At 49.5% G+C, this 24,986-nt stretch overlaps 1 protein-coding gene across 7 annotated transcripts in view; it reads right to left on the bottom strand.

The window, feature by feature from the left end:
- Window positions 1-24,986, bottom strand: part of pard3aa (par-3 family cell polarity regulator alpha, a) — a 383,309-nt gene that overhangs the window by 56,487 nt on the left and 301,836 nt on the right. For all 7 annotated transcript variants that reach the window (XM_064332355.1, XM_064332358.1, XM_064332352.1 and 4 more), the window contains one exon: window positions 19,912-20,160. In XM_064332355.1, coding sequence (XP_064188425.1) covers window positions 19,912-20,160 — 249 coding nt within the window. The remainder of the gene's footprint in view (window positions 1-19,911; window positions 20,161-24,986) is intronic.

The raw sequence follows: 24,986 nt of genomic DNA, 5'->3' as shown, positions 1-24,986 counted from the left end.
ACCACATGGACCACCACATACAATAATTGAAAGGCCAGTGGGGAAAATATTAGCCACCTATCCCAGACACACACACACACACACACACACACTTCTGTCTATATAGTCACAGCATGCATGCAGAAAACCATATTTATCATTCATTTATCTTTCATTGAAGTGTCATTATATTCCATTATTGCCTTTCTCTTTTTGTGCAATGAGAAGACAGACCCATTTGATCATACAAGTGTAGATAGAGAATACCTTAGTAATTTATTTCTGCAGGCAGAGTTGTAACATGCCAACCCATTCTCTCTGACAGACAGTCAAATCCTTTCCTAAAAATGCATGAGATTTGTGAGAGCAAATTCCTTCACGTCCATAACAGACCAGCCAAACACAGGCACAATTGCTCAAGATTCTGTTGCCTTAGTTTGATCAACTTGGCCTCTAACAAGTCTTAAGGGTGTCTAATCAAACTTTAACTAGATGAACGTTACTCTTGTCAGCATCCTCTTTCTCTTTCAAGTGCTAATGATTTTAAGACAAGGGAAATGTATAAGATTATTTATTTATGAAAGGGCACGCGGCAGTGGACTCCGAACAATCATCAGCCCAATACAAGTTTAGACAACCAGCTTTATAAATACACATTATATTTACCTGAATAATGTAAAGAGTATAAATAATTCACCAGTCGAGCTCACTTACATATAGTGGGAACTGACCCTTAAGGTGCTGTTTTATGAATACCTGGCACAATTCAAACATGTGACGAAGTGCCACCTTATTTTGAACATTTATTTTGAACAAAACAAAAGAGGATTTATTCATTCACACATACATACCCAACTCAGAGATTTCAATGCCTCACACTTCAATCACCAATTTGAATAGAGTGCAAAAAGTTTAATAGTGTTTACAAAACTGCTTATTTTATGGACAATACAAAGTTTCTAATGCAATTTGACCATTCAACCAAAAGACTAATTAAAACCACTGACACTCAAAAGATAAGGCCTCTGACACACAGCTAGCGAAACTATGTACACATCTGACTAATTAAAATATTTGTCCTTTAAATGTACCAAAGTACCACTGCAGAAGATTAATACGAAATAAAATGACAACGCAATTACTACGCAGAGACTTCAGCGTTATCAGAGAGAGACTCCTGGCATTTTCCCGAGGAACGGCGAAATGATAATGCGGCACTCGCAGATGAACCCAAACAATAAAGTCTGACAGTTACAGCAAAATATAAAGCCAATGATTACATCCCACCGAAGCGGCGCCTGCGTTTGAATTACGACCGCGCAGCCTTTATCAGGGCCATTCCTTTTATATCCGCAGGGGGAACAAACTATTTATGTGACTGACTTTTACAATGGAAGAGCCCCCCGGGACCAGCACCGAGACGCATCTGGGAACGGGGCTGTGTTTCGGTAATGCTTTTCGTATGTTCTCTCCGTTTCCTGCTTTAAGGGTCTTCTTGCCGTGGAGTTATTGATTGGGGGGGAGCGGCTGGGGACCCCAGCAGAGAGGGTGAGTTATGAACCCCCGGGAAGATGAAAGGGATTGCGGGTCCGGTGCGGCATTTACAGCTGCTGCACCGCGGGGGGCGCTGGCGAGGCGTCGCTCTCCGGGTTTCGGCAGCGAGCGAGCGAGCGGGGATCGCCCGCCTCACCCCCGCCCCCGCCCGTGTCCTCATGGACACATTAGGGTAACGGGTGCGGCCCAACAACCCACATATCGCACCGGGAGGGGAACCGTATTTCCCGCCTTTTTTTTGCTTTTTTAAATGAAAAGCCTGACCTCAGCCCCCCCACCCCACTGCCCTCACACTTCCTTCTGTTCTTCCAGGTCTCTGACCGTCCGGGGGGTAAAAAAAAAAAACAAAAAAAAAAACACAGGCCCAAAAATAATAAGCAGGCCATTAAAGACGGGGGCGGGGGAGGCAGCTGCAGGACCCAGAGGACGTCTGCGAGGGCTCTTCAAATCAGGGCCTCATTGAGCAGCCTCGTTAGGGCTCTTTCAGCATCGCCCGCCGCCGGGCTACCCAAATCACACGGAGAGCCGCGCCTGACCTCAGCCGCGAGAGCCGCTAATTACCCGCCGACGAGGCGCGCGCAGGACGAGCGACGGAGTCTTATCGTGTCAGCGTCGACGCCTCCCGAGTCCCGCTCACGCCCTCTCGCCGACGCGAAAGTGCTCACGCTTCGCTCCGAGGGGCAGAGGAGGTGTTTCGATGAGTAAGCGCTCCTTCTCCGCAAGATACGGTAAACACAGGAGAGAGGGGAGCACTGGATCGGAGGGAGGAGAGCGGCCGGATCGGAGAGAGGGGAGCGGCGAAGACAGGGCGCGAGCCGCGTTCCCCCCGCCCCCTCCTCAGCCGCGCGTCCGCGTCAGACGGGGCTCTCATCTCTTATTTATCCACCGTCCGACAGCACCGCCTCACGCGATAAATTGAAAATGTGCAAATGTTTCAAAAAAAAAAAAATAATAAAGAATAAAAACACGGGTCGCGTCCGCCGGCGAAAGCAATCAAGGCGGGGAGCTCATCACGGACGAGGCGCCCCCGCGTTTCGGCCCGCTCCCGGGCCCCACGCTCCAGCCGCTCCGCTCCGCTCCGGACCCAATCAGCCAGCGCTTCCGCTCCCGAGTCCCCGCGCGAGCGTGTGACGGCGCAGCGGAGTGTGAGGTGCGTTTTAAACAGCCTGCTCTGCGCTGTTTTACAGAGCCGGGCCTCGCCTCGCCCGCCGCTCCCAGTGCCACAGCGCCAGTGAGCAGACACAGCGCCAGTGAGCAGACACAGCGCCAGTGAGCAGACACAGCGCCAGTGAGCAGACACAGCACGAGTGAGCACACACAGCGCAAGGGTGAGCAGACACAGCGCAAGGGTGAGCAGACACAGCGCAAGGGTGAGCAGACACAGCGCAAGGGTGAGCAGACACAGCGCAAGGGTGAGCAGACACAGCGCAAGGGTGAGCAGACACAGCGCAAGGGTGAGCAGACACAGCGCGAGTGAGCAGACACAGCGCGAGTGAGCAGACACAGCGCAAGGGTGAGCAGACACAGCGCAAGGGTGAGCAGACACAGCGCAAGGGTGAGCAGACACAGCGCGAGGGTGAGCAGACACAGCGCAAGGGTGAGCAGACACAGCGCAAGGGTGAGCAGACACAGCGCGAGGGTGAGCAGACACAGCGCAAGGGTGAGCAGACACAGCGCGAGGTGAGCAGACACAGCGCAAGGGTGAGCAGACACAGCGCAGGGTGAGCAGACACAGCCGAGGGTGAGCAGACACAGCGCAAGGTGAGCAGACCAGCGCAAGGGTGAGCAGACACAGCGCAAGGGTGAGCAGACACAGCGCGAGGGTGAGCAGACACAGCGCAAGGGTGAGCAGACACAGGCGAGGGTGAGCAGACACAGCGCAAGGTGAGCAGACACAGCGCGAGGGTGAGCAGACACAGCGCGAGGGTGAGCAGACACAGCGCAAGGGTGAGCAGACACAGCGCAAGGGTGAGCAGACACAGCGCAAGGGTGAGCAGACACAGCGCAAGGGTGAGCAGACACAGCGCAAGGGTGAGGCTGCCTCGCCAAGAGGCTTCATTTAGAACTGTACCAGCAAGCAGCTGCCCTACAAACACACACACACACACATACACACACACACGCATACATATACACACACACACACACACTCACATATACACACACATACATATACACACACACACACACACACTCACATATACACACACATACACACATACATATATACACACACACACATATACACATAGACACATACATACATACACACACACACACACTCACATACACACACACACATACATATACACACAGACACACCACACACAAACACACACACATACACTCACATATACACACACACACACATACACATACATACACACAGACACACCACACACACACACATATACCCACACACATGCACCCACACACACGTATACATACACACACACACTAACAGACTATAAGCAATTCCATCTGTACGAGACAACATCATTCCTTTGCCTTGTGCTTAAAGGACAAAAAAAGACATATACGACTTCACTATTCTGAGAAAAAAATCTACATCATCTCCACCCGCCTTCCTCTCGACACAAAATGGCAGGAACGCCATAAAGACAATATTGTTTTTAATTGATACCCCAAGTAATAAAAAAAAATGCAGCCGTTAACCCTACAAAATGGAGCGGGGAGCCGTCTGGCAAAGCGTTAATGAAGGGCCTAACGCCGCGCCCGGGCCATCCTTTTATCTGCGCCTGGAGAGCAAGCGTTTCAGCGCCGCCTCCCTCAGAGGGGCCCTTACCCACCACCGAGTCTGCTCCTCTCGCCCGCAGGCGCGACCGCCGTTACGCTAAGCGATGAGCGCCCCCCCCCCCACCCCCCCCAACAGGACGGGGCCGGGATTCGGCGTCGCCGCGCACCGTGGAAACAAGCTTCCGTCTGCGGCACCAGAGAAATAACGAGGCACGGGCATGAGAGGGCGGCGGTGGGGGGGAGGGGGGGTGGACGGGAGGGGGGGAACGCCGCACAGCCCACCTCGGGTCTCCACGACATCCTCCAGAGTGATTCAATAAGGCCGACTTAATGAAGATGCCACTGTTTATTAAGTTTGTCCTTCTTTAAGGGAGAGCTGTAACTGCCTTACGGACCCAGGAGGGGGACATTTCTGCAGCTCCCTCCCAACCCCCCCGGAGTGATTTAGCCCGGCTCGGGACTCCCGGCTCCCAAAGACGTTGGCGCGGCTGCTCGTGACATCATCCCCGTCGCCAAAGACGATGGCCAATAGCCGGGGCCGCCGTTACTCCCTCCCAAACCGCTAACGCAATTTCCACAAGCAATTCTTTGTCATTAAAAAACGCTGCCGGCCGCTCTGCTCTACCTGTCGGCTTCGCGGGGTCCCTGTCTCGGGTTATGCGATACCCGCTCCCGTGGTCTCTGCTGCCTGTTCAATGCTGAATGCAGGACCAGGAGGAGTCTAACGTAACGCTCAAATTGTTCCTCGCCAGACACAGTTCACTTGCAGTCGTTTTATTAGCGAAGGTAGTTCATTAAATGGGAGAGTATGAGCGAAGGACTGCTCGCAGACAACCTGAGAGACGTGATGTCTGAAGAACCCGCACGCCGGTAGCGCCAGGGCGCTATTTTTACCACCGCGCCGCATCGTGAGGTGTCTGCAGCCAGCCCAAAGCCGGGCTTGTTTTCAGACACCTTGCAAATCCGCTTACGAGCCGAGGCGTCGGAAAAATTAATTTCCACTTCCCGCCGCCCCGTCCTTCGCTTCTCGCCTCCTCGTCCGTTATGCTAATCGCCGAACGGATCCGCGCGATCCGGCTCGCCGCTCGGAGTTTGTTCAAAGAAGAAGGGGGGGGGGGGGAGATTGCGAAAAACAATTGGCGGAGGATACGTACGCCGCCCTTACAATAGCAAACTAATGCCCGTTGTTCTGACTGATCGTACAGGCTCGCTGGCTCGACGGCAAGCGCCGCAAATCTAATTAGGATCCCCATACACGGTGCCCGGCTTCAGATTAATGTAAACTCCTCATCCGGCTTAGGAGCGCGCTCAGAAAGAAAAAAAACAGCACTAGGTACCATCTCACATGACAAGGTATTAAGACCACAGAGCCCGTGTTCCAAAAGGAGCATCTGATGTGCGCATCTCTGCTGAATGTGAATGATCCGGGAGGATTGTTCCATCAGGAGTGGACGGAGTGGCGTGTAATCAAGGCAGCGGGGAAGCTGTAGGGCGCTCGCACTTGTCCTGTGCCCTCATTAGGAGCTCGCCTTCCCAAAATCGTGGCGTTCAAGGGTGCCAACTGTTTCATGTTCTTAAACGTAATTCCTATTTCTGACCTCACTCCGGAATCCACTCAGAGCTACTGTTAAAAATATATATATACTTAGAATTAAACTAAAGTCATGTTTACGCGAATTTAAATCAGTGGCCATTTTACCCCGTGGGGAAATGTCCTTGAAAGGGCCTGGTCCCCCGTCCGAATGGCCTCGTCGCATAAGCGAACGCACGGTGGAATATATGCGAAGCGGCTGGCTGATTGGGGTTACTCATAATTATGCTGAATGGATGTTACAGTGGTCAGGGACATACCAGTCCTTCTCCGTAGATGCAGTAAGCAGGGGCGGACTTCCGGCTCGGTTCTCACAGAAGCAACAGCCCGCTCCGCTCCGCTTGGGGTTTTTCGGGGAATCGGGGAGACGGCAGAGGAAGCCGGGTCCAGCTTATTACTGTAAGGCGCTGGCACTGACGCTGCTGAATTTCAGCCTGCTCCACTTTCCCCTCCCACACTGCAGCGCAATCAGGGCAGCCAAACGGCAACGGGAAAGCACGGTGGAGGCTGCGCCCAAGCCAACGGCTGGGTGGGGGTGCGGGTGGGGGTGGATTGGGGGGGGTTTGGAAGGCCGGCAAGCGGAGCTGCCAGGGAACAATTAGAACCAAGTCAAATAAGCGCCCCTCCGCTGGCCGACGGACGCGCACACAGTCCACAGAGTGGAACGCATTCATACGGCCCACACCCCACACTGGCCTGCCACCGCCCCACCGGGGGAGAACCTGCCCTGCTGACAAAGAGGACGGAGCGCCCAATCACAATGTCAGAGACGGGGGAGGGAGAGAGAGAGAATGAGAGAGAGAGAGAAAGAGAAAGAGAGAGTGAGAGAGAGAGAGAGAGAAAGAGAGAGGGGGAGAGAGAGAGGGGGAAGAAATGTGATGTCTTTGTGCTCTGTGGTCACCTGGTTTTCAATCAAATTTACTACAGAGACTATTTTTGGAAAGCGTGTGAGCGCTGCACATAACTGAAAGTGAACCTGAGGATGTTTGCGGTGGGACCCGTGATTAGGTTACAGAATTGGGTTATCCATCATGTGAAAACTGTCAAATACACTGAGTCCGCGGGCTGAAAAAGGAGGACAGCGCGCGGGAACCAGCTGATGAGATGAGAAATTCTGCCCCTGGTTTTCATACCTCACGCTTGACGATTTATGCAAAGCTTAACACTTCCATTAGAGGCCTAACTGCATCAGCAGGGGCCTCAACCTCTGGCTAGGAAACATGTGTACCGATGCGTTTGAATAAAACAGGATGCGAGGCGTAACACTGCACCTCTCAGTTATTCACTGAATTTTACACAATGAACCAATCAGAAGGCAGGCAGTCGTTGTTATTAAGCCGTCTGCATTTACTGTGAGAGCTAAAAACCAACGAGCTGATCGAACAGATTCACCCAAAGGCCGCCTCAAAGGGGCCAGTCACTTCACCCAATTCTCCCACGGCATCGTTTCACCGTTCCGCTGAAGTCTGCCGTCAGCGTGAGCGGCCGTCTGTCCGTCGCAAGCCGCGTCGGCGCTTCGGCGGGTCGGCGGCGGGTCGGCAGCGGGTCGGCAGCGCGCCGGCGGAACGGCGAGGGATCAGCCGGCTGTTCACTCCGGCTGATCGCGCTGAATTAATTGCCCTTTGGCGCGGCGCGGCGGGCCGATCGCGGGGCCGGGCTGAATCCAAACGCGACGCCTCTTCATCTGCCCTGGCGCACGGCAGCGAACGAGGCCGACGCCCGCCCCGCGTCCTGCCGGAATTCATCAGGGCCGGGAGGACCCGCTCGGCGAGGGCCGTCAATAAAGGCGCGTGTGCATACGTACGCCCGCCGCGCCCCTCCGCATTTACAGCACGCCGCGAGCCCGTCCCCCCCCCCCCTCGGCCTGTTTACTTTTCTAAATGAACGGAGCGGTACAAACAGAGAAGATAAATTGCCTCCGAATGGAGCGTCTCATCTTATACATCCCAGAGGGCCCTCTCCAGAAAGGGGGGGGAGGGGGGGGTGTGTGGAATGAAAAGAGACGTGGGAGATAATTCACTTGCTTTGCCTCCCAAATACTCCGGCTATGGAGGCGCGGGCCGGGAGATAAGGCCCGTGTGCGTTTAGAGCATTAAGGCCCTCGGACTCTCAGGCAGTACAGTGATGGCGCGGTGTAGAGCGGTGGAGTCCGTGGAGAAGATGGACGCGTGTGGCACACGTCCGCAGCCGAGAAAACGAAGAGCGGCGAGAGCCCCTTCCCCAAAACGAGGGTGGGCCAAACCGCGTCCTGTCGCCAGGCACCCAACGGAGGCGGGGCTGAACGGTGGCCACTCCCTATTCTCTGAATCATTATTTTTTACAGTCGGCATCGTCAAGAGGACTGGCAAAATGCAACATAAGCAGATGTCACAAGCAGAGGATTATCTTCCAAATAGGTGGGTGGGGGGGGGTCAGTAGTACCACAGAGAATATGGGGGGGACAATTTGAGAACACAGAAACTGCTTTTAGCATTTGTTTGGCTTGGCAGAGAAAAAAGAAATATTGGAGCCAGTCATGATATTAGAGGCGTCTTATAACAGAAAACCCCTGACGACACAGTGAGCGATGAATAAATCAGGCCAATTTGTTACCGTAGCGAAGCTGCAATTAGCATAATCTAAAGAGGCCCGGTTAAGAGTGGATATCTATTACACGCGGCAGAAACGCGGGTTATTCCCTTTCCAGAGGCTGATGAGAGGAGGGATTCGGTGCTCACATCGCACACCGGCGGTCGTCGTTTATTCTCCTTTACTTACGTGTCAGCGCATTATCGAATAATTTAACTAATTCGGTAAATTAAAACAGCCAAACAGAAAAATAAATAGGGTAAATTGTCCTATTCAAATGTATTCACACATCCTGTTCCATTTGTCATAAATGGCGCTTTCCTGTTAGCATTCTGAAATTCTGTTAGCATTCTGCAGCATCTGAAGAGCTCAACACCCCTTTCACGCATGGATACGGCAGGTTTGTGGAAGAATTACCCAGGTTCCTGCGCTCTTTCACATCAAACTCACATCCGTGGGGTATTCAGAAACTCGGAGGACAGACGCTGCTTGAATGGCATTATCTGAGGAGAGCAGGCCTGGAACAGAGTCACGCCACTCTGTATCGCAAATAGCAAACCCCCGGTATGTCAGGGGAAGCCAAACGCTTCTCCCAGCGTTCGCCCGGGGTCGCATCGACCGCAGGACGGCAACGATTGGCCCTGGCGAAGAAGGAAGAGGACGGTCTGCAGGGATGCTCCTCTGCGGGGGGGACGGGGGGGGGGGGACGGTGCTCCTGTGCCAGACGTGCATTTGCGGCTGAGCTGTCGTGAAATGGGGAGCAGGAAGTGACATTAACGGCGGCGGACAGCTGCGTCGAAGCCGCGGTGGCGGTGTGAAGTGCATCCCGGGTGCGAGATTGCCGCTGCACTGGCTGTAAAACCCTACACCCACACAGATTAAAACACAGCCATATTCCCCCAACACACCTCAGTATGTCTCCAACTCTGTGTGAAGTGCTTATCCACATCAGATTACACCACCCTACTCTAACCCTCCCCACGTGAAGGCCTGGTCACAGATGATACCTCCCTACTCTAACCCACCCCACGTGAAGGCCTGGTCACAGATGATACCTCCCTACTCTAACCCTCCCTATGTGAAGGCCTGGTCACAGATGATACCTCCTTACTCTAACCCTCCTCATGTGAAGGTCTGGTCACAGATGATACCTCCCTACTCTAACCCTCCCCATGTGAAGGCCTGGTCACAGATGAGACCTCCTTACTCTAACCCTCCCCATGTGAAGGCCTGGTCACAGATGATACCTCCTTACTCTAACCCTCCCCATGTGAAGGCCTGGTCACAGATGATACCTCCTTACTCTAACCCTCCCCATGTGAAGGCCTGGTCACAGATGATACCTCCTTACTCTAACCCTCCCCATGTGAAGGCCTGGTCACAGATGATACCTCCCTACTCTAACCCTCCCCATGTGAAGGCCTGGTCACAGATGATACCTCCCTACTCTAACCCTCCCCATGTGAAGGCCTGGTCACAGATGATACCTCCCTACTCTAACCCTCCCCATGTGAAGGCCTGGTCACAGATGATCCTCCTACTCTAACCCTCCCCATGTGAAGGCCTGGTCACAGATGATACCTCCTTACTCTAACCTCCCCATGTGAAGGCCTGGTCACAGATGATACCTCCTACGCTAACCCTCCCCATGTGAAGGCCTGGTCACAGATGATACCTCCCTACTCTAACCCTCCCCATGCTGAAGGCCTGGTCACAGATGATACCTCCCTACTCTAACCCTCCCCATGTGAAGGCCTGGTCACAGATGATACCTCCCTACTCTAACCCTCCTATGTGAAGGCCTGGTCACAGATGATACCTCCTTACTCTAACCCTCCCATGTGAAGGCCTGGTCACAGATGATACCTCCTACTCTAACCCTCCCCATGTGAAGGCCTGGTCACAGATGAGACCTCCTTACTCTAACCCTCCCCATGTGAAGGCCTGGTCACAGATGATACCTCCTTACTCTAACCTCCCCATGTGAAGGCCTGGTCACAGATGATACCTCCCTACTCTAACCCTCCCCATGTGAAGCCTGGTCACAGATGATACCTCCTACTCTAACCCTCCCCATGTGAATGCCTGGTCACAGATGATACCTCCCTACTCTAACCCTCCCATGTGAAGGCCTGGTCACAGATGATACCTCCCTACTCTAACCCTCCCCATGTGAAGGCCTGGTCACAGATAATACCTCCTTACTCTAACCCTCCCCAGTGAAGGCCTGGTCACAGATGATACCTCCTTACTCTAACCCTCCCATGTGAAGGCCTGGTCACAGATGAGACCTCCTACTCTAACCCTCCACATGTGAAGGCCTGGTCACAGATGAACCTCCCTACTCTAACCCTCCCCATGTGAAGGCCTGGTCACAGATGAAACCTCCCTACTCTAACCCTCCCTATGTGAAGGCCTGGTCACAGATTACACCACCCTACTCTAACCCTCCCCATGTGAAGGCCTGGTCACAGATGAGACCTCCTTACTCTAACCCTCCCCATGTGAAGGCCTGGTCACAGATGATACCTCCTTACTCTAACCCTCCCCATGTGAAGGCCTGGTCACAGATGAACCTCCTTACTCTAACCCTCCCCATGTGAAGGCCTGGTCACAGATGAACCTCCCTACTCTAACCCTCCCATGTGAAGGCCTGGTCACAGATGAAACCTCCTTACTCTAACCCTCCCCATGTGAAGGCCTGGTCGCAGATGAGACCTCCTTACTCTAACCCTCCTCATGTGAAGGCCTGGTCACAGATGAGACCTCCTTACTCTAACCCTCCCCATGTGAAGGCCTGGTCACAGATGAGACCTCCTTACTCTAACCCTCCCCATGTGAAGGCCTGGTCACAGATGATACCTCCTTACTCTAACCTCCCCATGTGAAGGCCTGGTCACAGATTACACCTCCTACTCTAACCTCCCCATGTGAAGGCCTGGTCACAGATGAACCTCCTTACTCTAACCCTCCCCATGTGAAGGCCTGGTCACAGATGATACCTCCTACTCTAACCCTCCCCATGTGAAGGCCTGGTCACAGATGATACCTCCCTACTCTAACCCTCCCCATGTGAAGGCCTGGTCACAGATGATACCCCTACTCTAACCTCCCATGTGAAGGCCTGGTCACAGATGATACCTCCCTACTCTAATGCTCCCCATGTGAAGGCCTGGTCACAGATGATACCTCCTTACTCTAACCCTCCCCATGTGAAGGCCTGGTCACAGATGATACCTCCTTACTCTAACCCTCCCCATGTGAAGGCCTTGCCACAGAAGAAGAACCAGATGAATAACTGACAGTACTGTGGAGGCCGGCCGTTAGGCGGCGGTTGTCTTTACACTGAGTTTGGCACCTGTCAGTTTGGGGTTCTCCGCGGGGGTGCTGACCCCCTGTCGCATCCCTCCGGATTGTACGCCGTCCCGGGGGGGGGGGCCGCCATGTCACCTGTCCGTCTGAGGAGGGCGGCTGTCCTTTCGCCTCTCCCCGCGCATTAGCGTTAAGCGTCCTTTTTTTTCCCGTTGCGTTCGCTGGCGTTTAGAGACGGCTCAATCAACCCGCCCTGGAGTCCTGCTCTCGCGCTTCGCTCGAGCGGAATGTAAGCGAGGGAGTCCAGTGCCTTTCCCTCCCCATTTTTATAGAGAACATTACCCTGAGTTTGTCAGTTATTGAACTTATTGAAATGCATTGGGTAAGAAGAAGGGGGGAAAAAGAGGAATTACTTACTTGAATGTCTAAAGTTAAGTACGGAGCATCATGCAGTTTAGATTGAATGTCCCCCTCATTTATAGTTGATAACATTAGGGGCAGCCTGACAGCACATAACCAGCCCATTGTGGATATACATCTCAGCCTTAAATGGGCAATTAGGGCTCTTTTTGAAAGGCTCAGCATTCTATGGTATTAGCAAACAGAGAGGATAAGCACTCGTTGACAGTCATAATGTATTCAAATATGATTTTGATATTCAGAATAATAATAGAGAGATACGAATTTATAAATACAATGCTTTCAAGTCCCTTTCTGCCTATTCCAGCCATTACTTCCAGAGTTCAGTGTTGATGACAACCTTAAGGTTTTCAAGATTGTAATGGCTGAGAGCATTTCAAAAGTAATAATCTATCAACATACTTTATCTATCTATCTATCTATCTATCTATGATCGTAGACACATACATATACACAGTACATACAGTATAGAGACTGAATAATCCCATGGTGCAGCAGTAAAATTTGAGACAGAATTTCAGAAATCATTTATGACTCTGTTTGGCAGAGCGCTCACATCTTTACCACTTTTTAATAAGATCCTGCTCGCTCATTTTAGCTTTACAGTTGCATTAAACCTCTGACTGACATACTCTAAAAGCAAGATCAAGGACATATATTTGTGGACTTTTTGTTCCATTAATACATTACCAGTAGGCCATTTTCTGATATGATTAGTGTTAATGACCTTGCTCAGCAGTGCCAAAATGCAATATCTGAACCCATAACCTTCTGGTTTCAAGGTGCACTCCCTACCCACTCATCTACACACTGCTGCTTACAGAAGCCAGTGGGTTGTATAAGTGGTGGTGAGGCACAACCCCAAGGTCTAGCCGTCTGATTATTTTCAAAGGGTCACCTCAGTTCAGGAACCCATTTCAATCCAAAAATGACTAGCTTCTTCATGCTCACTTGCTCGACTTGAGGCAGGGAATGCTCAAAGTGACCTGCATACAAGATGGTTGCCACCAGTGTGGTGTTCGATTCCTACATCAGCATGTGGAGCGAAGAGCCACAGTCACAGATCCACTCCATTAGTTTTTCCTCCCTTAAGCCTCTACAACATCCCATCAAGCGGAGAGATTGGGCACAATGCATGGCGGTGCTCCTTCACAGAGGAAGGTTCCTCTGCTCCTCCCCCTGCTCCACTATTTATATTTATATAAGTGTAACACTGACGAGAGGTTAGCAAGTCATTTTGTGCCTACATTACACACTCAGAATATTAAAACACACCATAACCATTACTGTTATTGGCTTTCATGTAATCGCTTTTATAACGATTGTCAGGGAATCCTTTCGGGATCAACTTTTCCCCTAACCGACTGGGTTTAGCAATCAGAGTCTTCGCTTTGGACCACCTGCGGCTGATCGTGTTCAATTTATAAACTTGGCTTCATGGTTGCTGTAAGGTGAGTTTTAGCATTGTGTCAATTTTCAGGCACACTGAAAACACAATATTCAATACATAATAAGAGAGACAGAGAGAAACCCTGCAGTCATGTCTGTGATAAAGATGCAAAAAAAAAATCAGAGAAGCATTTGGACAAGAAGTAATGGCATTCCGGTAATCTGAAAATACACTTACACAAATCATAGAAAATAATTAATTATACAGTTTCACAATTACGAATAAACTACAGCCAGTCACGAATAAAAAACGTGACCTGAATTTAGTTTAGAATTCATGCCCTCTGGATATGGCTGCCATGCTGAACTATGAGAAAGCTATTACCTCAGAGAGCCGAAAAACAAATAAAATGAAAACTGAACCAACAGAAATATTCTGGCTGGAGATTTTGACAGCATGTACTGCGGTTTTCAACCGCTCTGTGGATGGATGACAGGTTTCACAACTTAGTTTATGAGTGAAGGGAAGAGCGTACGTGGAGGGATTCCAGAACTGTGTGGAAATGTCTCTCTCGTCATGTTCTGGAGCAGCAAGAAACACTTTCAAAATATAGCTGGCCGGGCAAGTTGCTTTTGCTAAACAGCCATGGGACAGGCTCCAGTGACACAAGAACACAGAATACATTGCGCGGAATGGATTTTTAGCATTAACACTGGTATCTGAAATTGCATTTTTGATCCCCTTTGTAGCAAAGGCCTGCAGACGTTCTGTTGCTATCAGTAGGCTAGCTGGCTGGCTTCAATACTGAGTTTACCTAGCGGCACTGGTGTTTGTGTAGGTGTAGTGTATTTTGCTTTTCCATGGCTACCTTAAATGGTACAGCTGGTATTCTTGACATCGTAAAATATCATGCAATATTTTTTTAAGCATTGTAATAACTGCCTCATTAAAGACCCTCTTCACTCAAAAACATGTTTGTTTTTCACTGGTTAACCCCTCTTGTCAGCATGAATTTCACTAAACAGATAGATTTTTGTACAGAACTCATCATCAGAGCACCTTTTCCACATTCTTCCATGGTAGACAGAGAGCTTCTCCCCAACATCCCTGAAACCCGAGTTGGAAATATGCAAGTACAAGCAAAATTTGTGATGTCACAAATATGTCAAACCTATCATGGTCCACTGTGCAAAGATATGCAAATTACAGGATAGTGATGCGGTAAACTGAAACCTTAGCGCACAGAAAGCGGACTAGTTAGTGATATTATTGAGACAGTTTGTGTGTTCAACATTTAGGATGCAATCCCAAGATTAGATCTTTGTTCCACTCATTATTCAATTCTGGAACAAAAATTGGTTGAATTTGTTTGTTAAAATCGTATCGATGTGCCTGACAGCATAGAGGGAATGCGTGTTTGTAGCACACATTTTCCAGATAACTGTTCCCGAAATTTTATGCAATTCATAATAGCATTTTACATCTGCATGTGGAATGACACATGTAAAAACAATTGCATTTGCTAATGATCAACTATGGCGTTTTATAAATCAGTTGCATTAGCAATAAATGCACAATACATGCACCAAGAAGGCTGTAGGTCAAATTATTATTATTATTTTTTAAAATAAAGTCAATAGAAGCAAGTAAGTTACTGACTATAAACCACCAAACAGATAAACACAGATACTGATCAAGCACAACTTTTAAAAAACATATCAATGTAACTAGCTGGCAATGTACACGCACTGCAACAGTACAGGTACAACTCAGAATTAGCTCCATTGAGGATTCCATTAGCGCAGTCCCAGACCCGCTAATTTCCTTTGCAGCCGCACAGCCACCAAACCTGAAATCTGTGCAGACCCACCCAGGTACAGGTTCAGGGCTCACTGTGGATCATGACACAACTTTCACACACTTTTCAACGCAGCCTTCAATTCTGAGCACGCTCTTTGCTCAATTAAAAGACTATGAAATAACGCGTAACCTTTTTTTTTTTGGAAATTCAGCCAAATGAACCGCAGATATGTTTTTTCAGCACCTTCGGTGTGCTTTTGGCTTCTCGCATTTTACCCGCTGTGTCTTCGAAGCTGTGTGAGAGGTATTTATTTAAAGGTGGTCTGGAAGGTTTGAAAAGCGCGGCGCATTCCAGCTCTGTCCGGTGGGGACCGGCGCTTCCCTCGCGGCTGAGGGCCCGGCTCCGTTCTCCCGCCTAACGGCGACGAGGCGCCGCTCTCAGACGCGACAGGGGTCACGTGATAATCACCAGATGTCTCCGGCAACAATACCCTTTTTTTAAGAAATCGCAGATAATGCTAATTATTACGACTGCGAAACGCAGGGGAGCGGGCGACCGTCCCGGAGAGCAAACGCGAATAGCGAAGCGCCCCCGCGCGGGTGAGCCGCCTTCCCCCGCCCCGCCCTAGCCCGCGGAGCCCACAGAACGGGCCTTTGTTTTCAGGAAACCCCATCTGGGAGTTCCCAGGCGGAGGACGACTCTCTCCCAATTACAGGGGCTGACAGCCCAAACTTAAATCACTGCAGATGAAACAAGTGAAACAACAAATTACACGGATTCCACAACCGCAGGGGCCACAGCGGGGGCCACACTCCACACACAACACAGGGGTTTTTTTGAAAACCCCAAATCACTCTAACTGTAATAGATTCTAATTGCTGCAGACTGCATAAGTACTAGTGATGCTGTTTGTCAGGGGAAATAAAGATGACTGGGAGGCAGGGGTTAATGGTGGCCACCGTGACTACACTGGAGTAAAGACGAAAAAACACCCAAACCAAAGAGCCAGAACCCTAACATAACAGGCATCAGGTGTCAGACAGAGCCAGCTAAATGGATCCTTCCAGTATCGGGCTACATATACCGCCTGAATTGTATCTGACTTCCAATAAACAGCACAAATAGAAACTCTTGCAGCTGTGCAGGAGTACCACAACAATTTTTGCTAGCAATTTCGAGGCAGAATTCAAACGCTGAAACGCAAAATTAAGGCCAGAGGAAAAAAAATGCGTTACTGCACTGTATATTAATCTCAGCTGTGATTGACAGAAAAGGTTGAATTCTTTTTCCCAGGTTCTAATCCACTTCCTGTTCTGCGACCTTCCCAAAGGAAGTTCATTTCCCTCTTATCGTCTCATCTGTTTTTCTTTTCATTCGTGTCACAGCCAAACGTGAAAACCTCAAAGGTGTTCTGTTTTTATTCTGCTGAACAAAAACCATTAGTCAGTCAATCAGCACTTTTCACAACCCAGCACTCCAGGACATGCAACCTTGAAGTACTGAAAATACTTACAACTTTGTATTTCACAGACTTTTCAAAATACAAAAACCAAGTAATTTTACTCTCCTTTTCTTCATACTGAGTTAAGTTAGAAATGCACAATGTTGTTGGCGGGTTATATTACTGTTATGTTTGTTTTGGTGAAATAGAGAAGAACAACCGACTGCCAGCAGTAAATAGCTGCTTGGATGTGAAGTGGTTTAAGCTATTTTTAATACAAACTGGGAACGTCTGAGCTAACGATGAATGCAGATAAATAGCTGGATGAGCAGCTAATCACTGGGGAAATCTAATTCTGTATGGTACATTTCAGAAAAACAAGCCGACACCAACCGAAGACATCCTTTCTTTTTTAAAATGAGACTAACAGTGTCAGGGGCAGTGCCACAAAGTTTCGTCCAAAAAGGACCAAGAATCAAATCAAGCATAAAACGCAGGTTAAAAAAAAAGAGTTTGAATCATAAAACGTGAAATAAATTTAGAATAATATAGGGCTTATTATCACAGGCTTAGTCTGCACACACACACATACACACATGCACATACACACACACACACGCGCACACACACACACACACATACGCACGTGCACACACACACATGCACATACACACACACACACACACACGCGCGCACACAAAGGAATACTGACACCCCCTAACGTGCATCAGTGCCCGTTACTGTGGAACGATCATAAAAGCGGCGTTTCCAGCCAATGATCTCGAAGAAAAGACTTTGCCGTTTCACATGACGGTCTGCTGAAAATGAGCCAGAGAACAATGTTGACGTGGGGAGGCGGCCTGGGGAGGGCAGGTGGCGGTGAATGGCAGCCGGGGCCGAGGCGTTTCGACAGCGGCGCGCCCCGCTGACAGGCGCTTCTCCGACGCCCGCCTGGCAACGCTTCCGTGCCCCCTTCTCCGGATCCGCCATGGCAACCCGGAGGACGAACGAGGGCTGCAGAGCCGCCATTACAGGACAGGACAGGCAGAGCGGAAAAGGCTCACTCCCTGTCCCCAAACCCCCGGCGACAACCACAGCAGTTAGGAGCGCAATCTAAAAAGTGTCAGCAGAAACCTGACCCGGAAAGGATGTGTCACCAATTCGCGAGTCGAAAGACGACGTTGTTTTGTTCCAGTTGGGGGGGGGAGGGGGGAGTCAGGTTTTGGCCGGGGTGAAGCCATTCAGCGACAAGCAGTCATTACCGAGAAAATCATTTCAGAATCGCACGAGAGGTAATGGTGCATCTGTTTGCAATTACGGTCCTCATGCGGCAAGAACTTCGCAGAGCTGTTTTCTCAGAGAAATGCGATAAACACACGATATAAATAGTTCCGCTATCGCCGCGGAGACTCAATGAGATAATTGCCAATAACTGACCGGCACGCAAAAGTAAATTTGTGCGCTAATGCGTTAATGATTCCAGTAATACAGCACTCACTGAATTTGTTAATCGCTCTCTTTTTTTTTAGACTTCAGCAAAACTTGGATACAGCAAAACAATATCAAAAGTTGAAGTCAGTCGCGTCAAATGAACTGCCGGAGACCAACCTCACGAGGAACGCGGAGCGGCGTTCGTGCGGCTTCTCTCCGAGCGGCCATTAACGTCTCTGACGCAAACGGAATTTTTTCATTTTATTTCGCCGAGGCCTAAATATCAGAAAATAAGAAAACTGCAGGCTCTGAACTGAACGCCGCGGTCTATAACAGAGCCCGCGAGCTCTCCGGCTCTCTCGGCTTGGACGGGCGCGTACGCTAACGCAGCCGGGCCGTAAATAACCAACCGAGGCGAAAGTAATTCTCCGCTCCGTCGCAAAGTTGATTACGTCCAACGCAATCACCTTGGCAGAGCCCTCGGATGGCTCTCGCCCGCGGTCCGGGGTCCACGCGCCGCCGCCGCCGCCGCCGTGCCGCCGTAAACAAACCGGCGCGGAGAGCTGATTGCTTTTTTGCTTTTTTTTTTCCCCAGGCTACAGGTGTTGCCGGGCGCACGATTTCACAGTTTATTTGGGGGAATAGAGTGTGAAATCCCCCTCAGGCCCGGGGCTAAGCTCAGGGAAAGGTCAGCGGCTCAGGGTGACTGGCAGGTGCCGCTCCGCGCAGTGGGTTCATTACAGACCGCGGCGACTCGGGGCCGCGCCGGCGGGGAAGCCGATGCTAAGGCGCTACGCTAAGACGCTCGTTTTCGCGACCGCGAAACAATTAGCTAGAACGCCTAATTAGGAGCGACTGAAAAAGAGGAGAATGCAGTGTGCGTGTGAACGAATGAAAAAACAGTGGAATTAAAGATTTTTTTAAAAATGACAGAAAAGCACATTTTGCGCTTCCACAGATAATCTCTCTGCAAAGTTGTTTGCGTTAACGGGTGCTCGTGTGTGCGTGTCCAGTTGAGGAGGAGAAAGGCAGCATGCCAAGACGGCGGGAACACGTGTGCACTGAAGCACAGTCACTTCACAGAAGACCCTCAGAATCCCAAACCCTTGTTGGCGACTGCCAAGGTCAGCGTATGAAACTTACATACAAAAAGTATGAATTACTGATAAAACAGCAGACTCATTGTACACGGCACAATATTGGTATTCAGTTCGATACTGATCTTTGGTGCTTACACAATAGAATCGCACTAAAAATCCATAGCATCAACAGCGTCTTTTTTAAATAAGACTTTTTTGTGCATTAAACATCCCACGTTTAGGCGAACACCTGCAATAATGACTTTCCGGCTCCGAGGGGAGACGCAGGTGAACTGACAGCAACTCGGCTCGCCTTCTGACAAGGTGTGCGGAGGACTTATCATGATCCCGGATAATAAGAGAGACAGTACGTTATTAAATTTTCACACCCCGAGAATTATTGATGGTTTACGTTGCTGTAAGACCTGTCTAAGAGAAGGCGTGCGGGGTTTGGAGGATTAAAACTTCATATGAAGTTATCTTCCGGGCTTCTTCTTCGCTTTAAGCAAAGCACCGAAGGCACTAAGCCAGTGAAACAGACGAAAATAAATAAATAAAAAGCGGCGGTGAGCCAGCGTCGCCCCCTACCTGTCGGCGGAGGGAGGGCGGCCGTTGCGGGGCTTGTTGACCTGCGCGTACAGGGCCTCCAGGGGCTGCCCGTCATCCCGGGGGCTCTGGGGCCGGTTGTAGCCGCTGTCTATGGAGGAGTCCAGGGACCCGATGCCGGCGTACGGGTGCTCTTCCTCCGCGCTCAGGAAGGCGTCGATGTCCTGGATCTCGGCGTAGTCCCTCTCGCGGGCCTGCCTCTCGCGAATCTCGCGGGTCTTTGCCTGAATCCTGCAGACGGACGCGTACAGAGCCATCAGCCAAGGACATTAGTCATGGGAAGGGGGGGGGAGGGGGGCTTTTTGGCTTTCCAGAAGCGGCCTGGATGGCCCCGTCGTATCCGGAGCCAACACGATCTGTCCAATCTGCAATTAGTGCAGAACCCAGCAACCAGTCTTTTAAAGCGTGATTCTGCCAAAAAAAAACACCATTGCCCTTGTGGTAGAATTACAGTGTGAATTGAGGTAACTGACCCAAACAATGACAGTGCAACGACACTTAAAGTAAAGTGACTAAAAACACTACATTGAAAACCTTTAGTTTTTAACTGGAAGAATAACTAGTAATACTGCTACTTGATTTCTCAGACCTACATAAGCTACTTCTGTACTCCACTAAAATGACAAGCAGGTTGTCTTTCAGAAAAGCAACAAAAAACCGGAATGCATGCTGCAAGACACAAACGCAAAAATATTTTTGTCAGATAATTTATTGAAATGTATTCACATAGATGTGGAGCATATCCGTGTCAGCTCTCCTGAGGGAACGTCAACAATGTCAACCACACACTTCTCCTTACCTGGCTTAACACCTTCATCTCCTCACCCACCCCCGATATTCTATAAAAACATCTGTTCTCGCCCGATTTATTATGAGACCCAAATACTGCACAAGTTGTGACCGTGTCTGAAATAGCTCGTTATGAGTCGGCTGCATAAATTGCAGTTATTCAAGTCATAGTTAAGTTAAACCCTTTTAACCCAATTTGCCACACAACTTTGTTCCTAGAAGAACTACAGCAGGAAAGTAAACTGAACAGAAAACATAAACCTAGATTCTTTCTTTAGTGGCTAGCTGGCTAGCGAGTAATGTTACCCTGTCTCAAAAAATGGCTCCAAGGCCGAGTAGTATAGCCCAGCCCCGATGTATGCATTCAGTAGGCCTGGCAACCAGTGACTGCCATTGTCTGATGCCCACACATAAGCCGCGTTTCCACCGCAGGAACTATACCCCGGAACTAGGAACCTTTTGAGGAACTCAGTGCGTTTCCACCACAGGAACTAGGGTCTAAATTTAGTTCTGGGGGCTTTGTTTTACCCCCCAAAACGTTCCTGCTCGGGAGGTAGTACTTTCCGAAAGTACAGGAACCTTTTGGGTGGAGCTTGCAGCGCTGAACATTTCTGATTGGTCGAGTACTCGTAGCATTTGTGTTGTATTCATTTTCCGCCATTACCCGCCATGTTTGAAAATATGCACCGGCAAACCAATTTATTTTCATAATAACTTCAAATCAAACTTGTATGTTATGCGGCGCAGTAGCCTACTTCTTGGTTATAACGTCTTGGAATTATAACGTGTGCTCTTCTGTTCTTTTCTTGCTTTAGTATTCGTTTTATAAAATGCTAAGCATTCGTGCTGGGACAGCATATTACGTAGGCTACCAAAACATTCAAACGGATTAATTCGGTTGCTGAATATTTTCTTACGGATTTTCTTTGTTAGCCCGTTGTAATTGACTCAAAACGTTTGATACAGTTATGTGAGGTATGCGGTAGTTCTGCATAATTAACATTGGTGATACAGTACAAGCAAACTGGAAATCACCTTCCACACTTTTTATCCGGGTAAAATAACAGGTTAATTCTAGTAATCTTCCCTTTAGCTTTTTCAGACTGCCGTAATTTTACTGCCATTTTTCAATTCCACGAAAAGACCAGGAAGACTATGGACTAATTTATGGTGCATGGTTCGCATCTGGAGGGCACACTTCGCTGCTCGGCTAGCAGTAACTTCGAAGGAAAGCAAACGGTGGCTGTACCACTACTAATTTACATTTTCACGCAAGTCCGAGTTTTCGTTCTATTCTTGTCATTTTGCGATTAGCCTATATGGAATTGACGACGAGAAAGTAATAAAACAGCAAATTGTTAACAACGTGTGCATGTATTCTGCTGTTAATGAATGTGTTTGAGAGGATATATGAAAATCAATAAATACAAAAGTAACCATATATAGTCATTGTTGGTAACCCGTTGTATATAAGTGGAATAAACCCCTCCGGGCTGTCCCGGTTATTAGAAAATAATGTAGGCTACTTTGGTGGTAGTATGGGGTTACAGAAGAAATCATATGACAGATGGACCGACAACAACGTCAGTGGGCTAATTTGCCTAATCTTCGCGGTACTTTAGACCCCGGTGGAAACGCAGACAACCATTGGCTGAAGGAACATTTTAGTTCCTGGTAAAGTAGTTCCTGGGACTGAAAGTTCCGGGTAATTTTGGTGGAAACGCAGCTATAGACTGTAAGCGCCTGCCCTGTTGTAGTCCAAAGTAAAGCAGGTACCTGGAGCATGCACAGTAGTTTGGGGCTATATCTCAGGTAGAGAGCTGGTGGAGACCTCCTCTACTCACAGCTACACAAATAAAAAAGCAGTTTAGGGTAGAATTCCTCTTTTACCAAAACAGACAGAAGATGCCATGTCATGTAACTACTATCCTTATTCCACTAATATTCTCTTTAAAAACAAGACACAGGCTGGCCCTTTGATTATACTACAGAACCTTTAAAAGCAAGACACCGGCTGGCCCTCTGATTATACTACAGAACCTTTAACCCCTTGCTCTGCTTACACAGAGCTCAGATTAGCTGAGAAGGATCTCCTGACTGTCCATGAGTGGCAACTTGGAGCACAGGGAGAGCCTGTTTTTATAGTCCAGGCCTGTACACTCTGGAACACTGCCTCTGATAAGATAAACGCAACCACGTCCGTCATCTTTTAAAACCCTTTTGAAAAAACATTTTTCATGAATTATCCTTTTTTAAATCTTTTCAGAGGTGCTATAAAAATAAGTACCTTTTAATAACAGATAAAATAAGTCTTGTTATATTACTAAGTGTCATCAGCGATTCACTGATTTAATGATATTTCATTCTCGGATTGGCTCAACAGTTCAAAAAGTCATTTCATTCATTCAAAACCCAAGACTGACAGCACATATTTGCTTTCCCCACTCTAAGCCTCACTCTCCTATTACTGCTGGGTCATTAATTAATAAAACATTTGAACCACCAGGCAACTGCAGTTAATACCAGTGCCACAGACTATTTAAAACAAGGTATTAGATGTGCACGGTGGAATAATATGGCCTTGGAGAATCCAGCTGTGTCACCTCTCCACATACTTCCAGAACCCCCACTGGTTTATGAAGCACACAGACGCAATGGGGAAATCCAATATTTACTTTACCCCCCCTCCCTCCCTCCAAAAAATAAAAATTAAGTAATGTTCTTCCATAAAAAGAATTCAGAGAGCATTCTTCCTCTCTTTTAAGTGCGCTTCAAACTGCTTTATACGCCCCCATTCAGAAAGTGCCCTGGCCTCCCCCCAGTGTGCTTCCGTAGCTGGTTTCGTTTAGAGGAGTAAGAAACCCCCAGACAACAGCATGCGGCCGTATTCAGACCCCTGCCTGTATTCAGACCCCTGCCTGTATTCAGACCCCTGCCTGTATTCAGACCCCTGCCTGTATTCAGACCCCTGCCTGTATTCAGATCCCTGCCTGTATAGACCTGCCGTATTCAATCCTGCCTGTATTCAGACCCCTGCCTGTATTCAGACCCCTGCCTGTATTCAGATCCCTGCCTGTATTCAGATCCCTGCCTGTATTCAGACCCCTGCCTGTATTCAGATCCCTGCCTGTATTCAGACCCCTGCCTGTATTCAGATCCCTGCCTGTATTCAGATCCCTGCCTGTATTCAGACCCCTGCCTGTATTCAGATCCCTGCCTGTATTCAGATCCCTGCCTGTATTCAGATCCCTGCCTGTATTCAGATCCCTGCCTGTATTCAGACCCCTGCCTGTATTCAGATCCCTGCCTGTATTCAGATCCCTGCCTGTATTCAGACCCCTGCCTGTATTCAGACCCCTGCCTGTATTCAGATCCCTGCCTGTATTCACATCCCTGCCTGTATTCACATCCCTGCCTGTATTCAGACCTCTGCCTGTATTCAGATCCTTGCCTGTATTCAGACCCCTGCCTGTATTCAGATCCCTGCCTGTATTCAGATCCTTGCCTGTATTCAGATCCCTGCCTGTATTCAGATCCTCCTGATCAGATCCTTGCCTGCAGACCCTCCGTATTAAGACACGGCCTTTTCGATCCCTGCCGTACGACCCCTGCCTTATCAATCCTCCTATTCAGATGCCTGCCTGTATCAGACATCCGGCCTTATTCAGATCCTGTTATGTCAGACCCTGCCTGTGTTGTGTGTCGTGTGGGGTCTGTCTGATGGAGGGTTGTGGAGCAGTGGAGGCCTGTGAGAGGAAGGGTTTTGATCGTCGGTTCTCGTCTGATCTGCAGTGTGTGCTCTGAGTGAGGAGTACAGAGGGTTTCTGCTAGTTGTTTGTGGGTGTGGTGTGTGTGTTGAGGGTGTGTGAGTGTGTGTGTCAGGTGTGTGTGTGAGAGTGTGGTGTGTGAGGTGTGTGTGCAAGGTGTGTGCATGTGTGTGAGAGTATGAGGGTGTGTGTGTGTGTGTGTACATGCACATATGCGAGGGTATGTTTGTGTGAGGGTGTGCATGCGTGTGTAGTGGATACCCTGCCACAGGAGTGCCCTGCTTTTGGGAGTAGTGGTGAGGAGAGAAGTGAGGCGTTCCCTGCTGGGCGGCCCTGTCTGCAGCCCCCGCTCCGTTAGTGGTTCCAGATGGGGGAGCGCTGCGGGAGGACCCCCCCCTCACGGGCGCTCGCAGCGGGCCTGTGGGTCGCCCCTCCTGGCCTCCTCTCTCCACTGCCAGGGGTCAATGCTGGACTCCCCCCCCCCCCGCCCCCCATCTGCTG

This window comes from Anguilla rostrata, chromosome 4, assembly GCF_018555375.3.
Source record: "Anguilla rostrata isolate EN2019 chromosome 4, ASM1855537v3, whole genome shotgun sequence".
In the NCBI taxonomy this organism is placed as follows: Eukaryota; Metazoa; Chordata; class Actinopteri; order Anguilliformes; family Anguillidae; genus Anguilla; species Anguilla rostrata.
The sequence above is the reverse complement of the archived record's forward strand: the minus strand, read 5'-3'. Positions and strand labels throughout refer to the sequence as shown.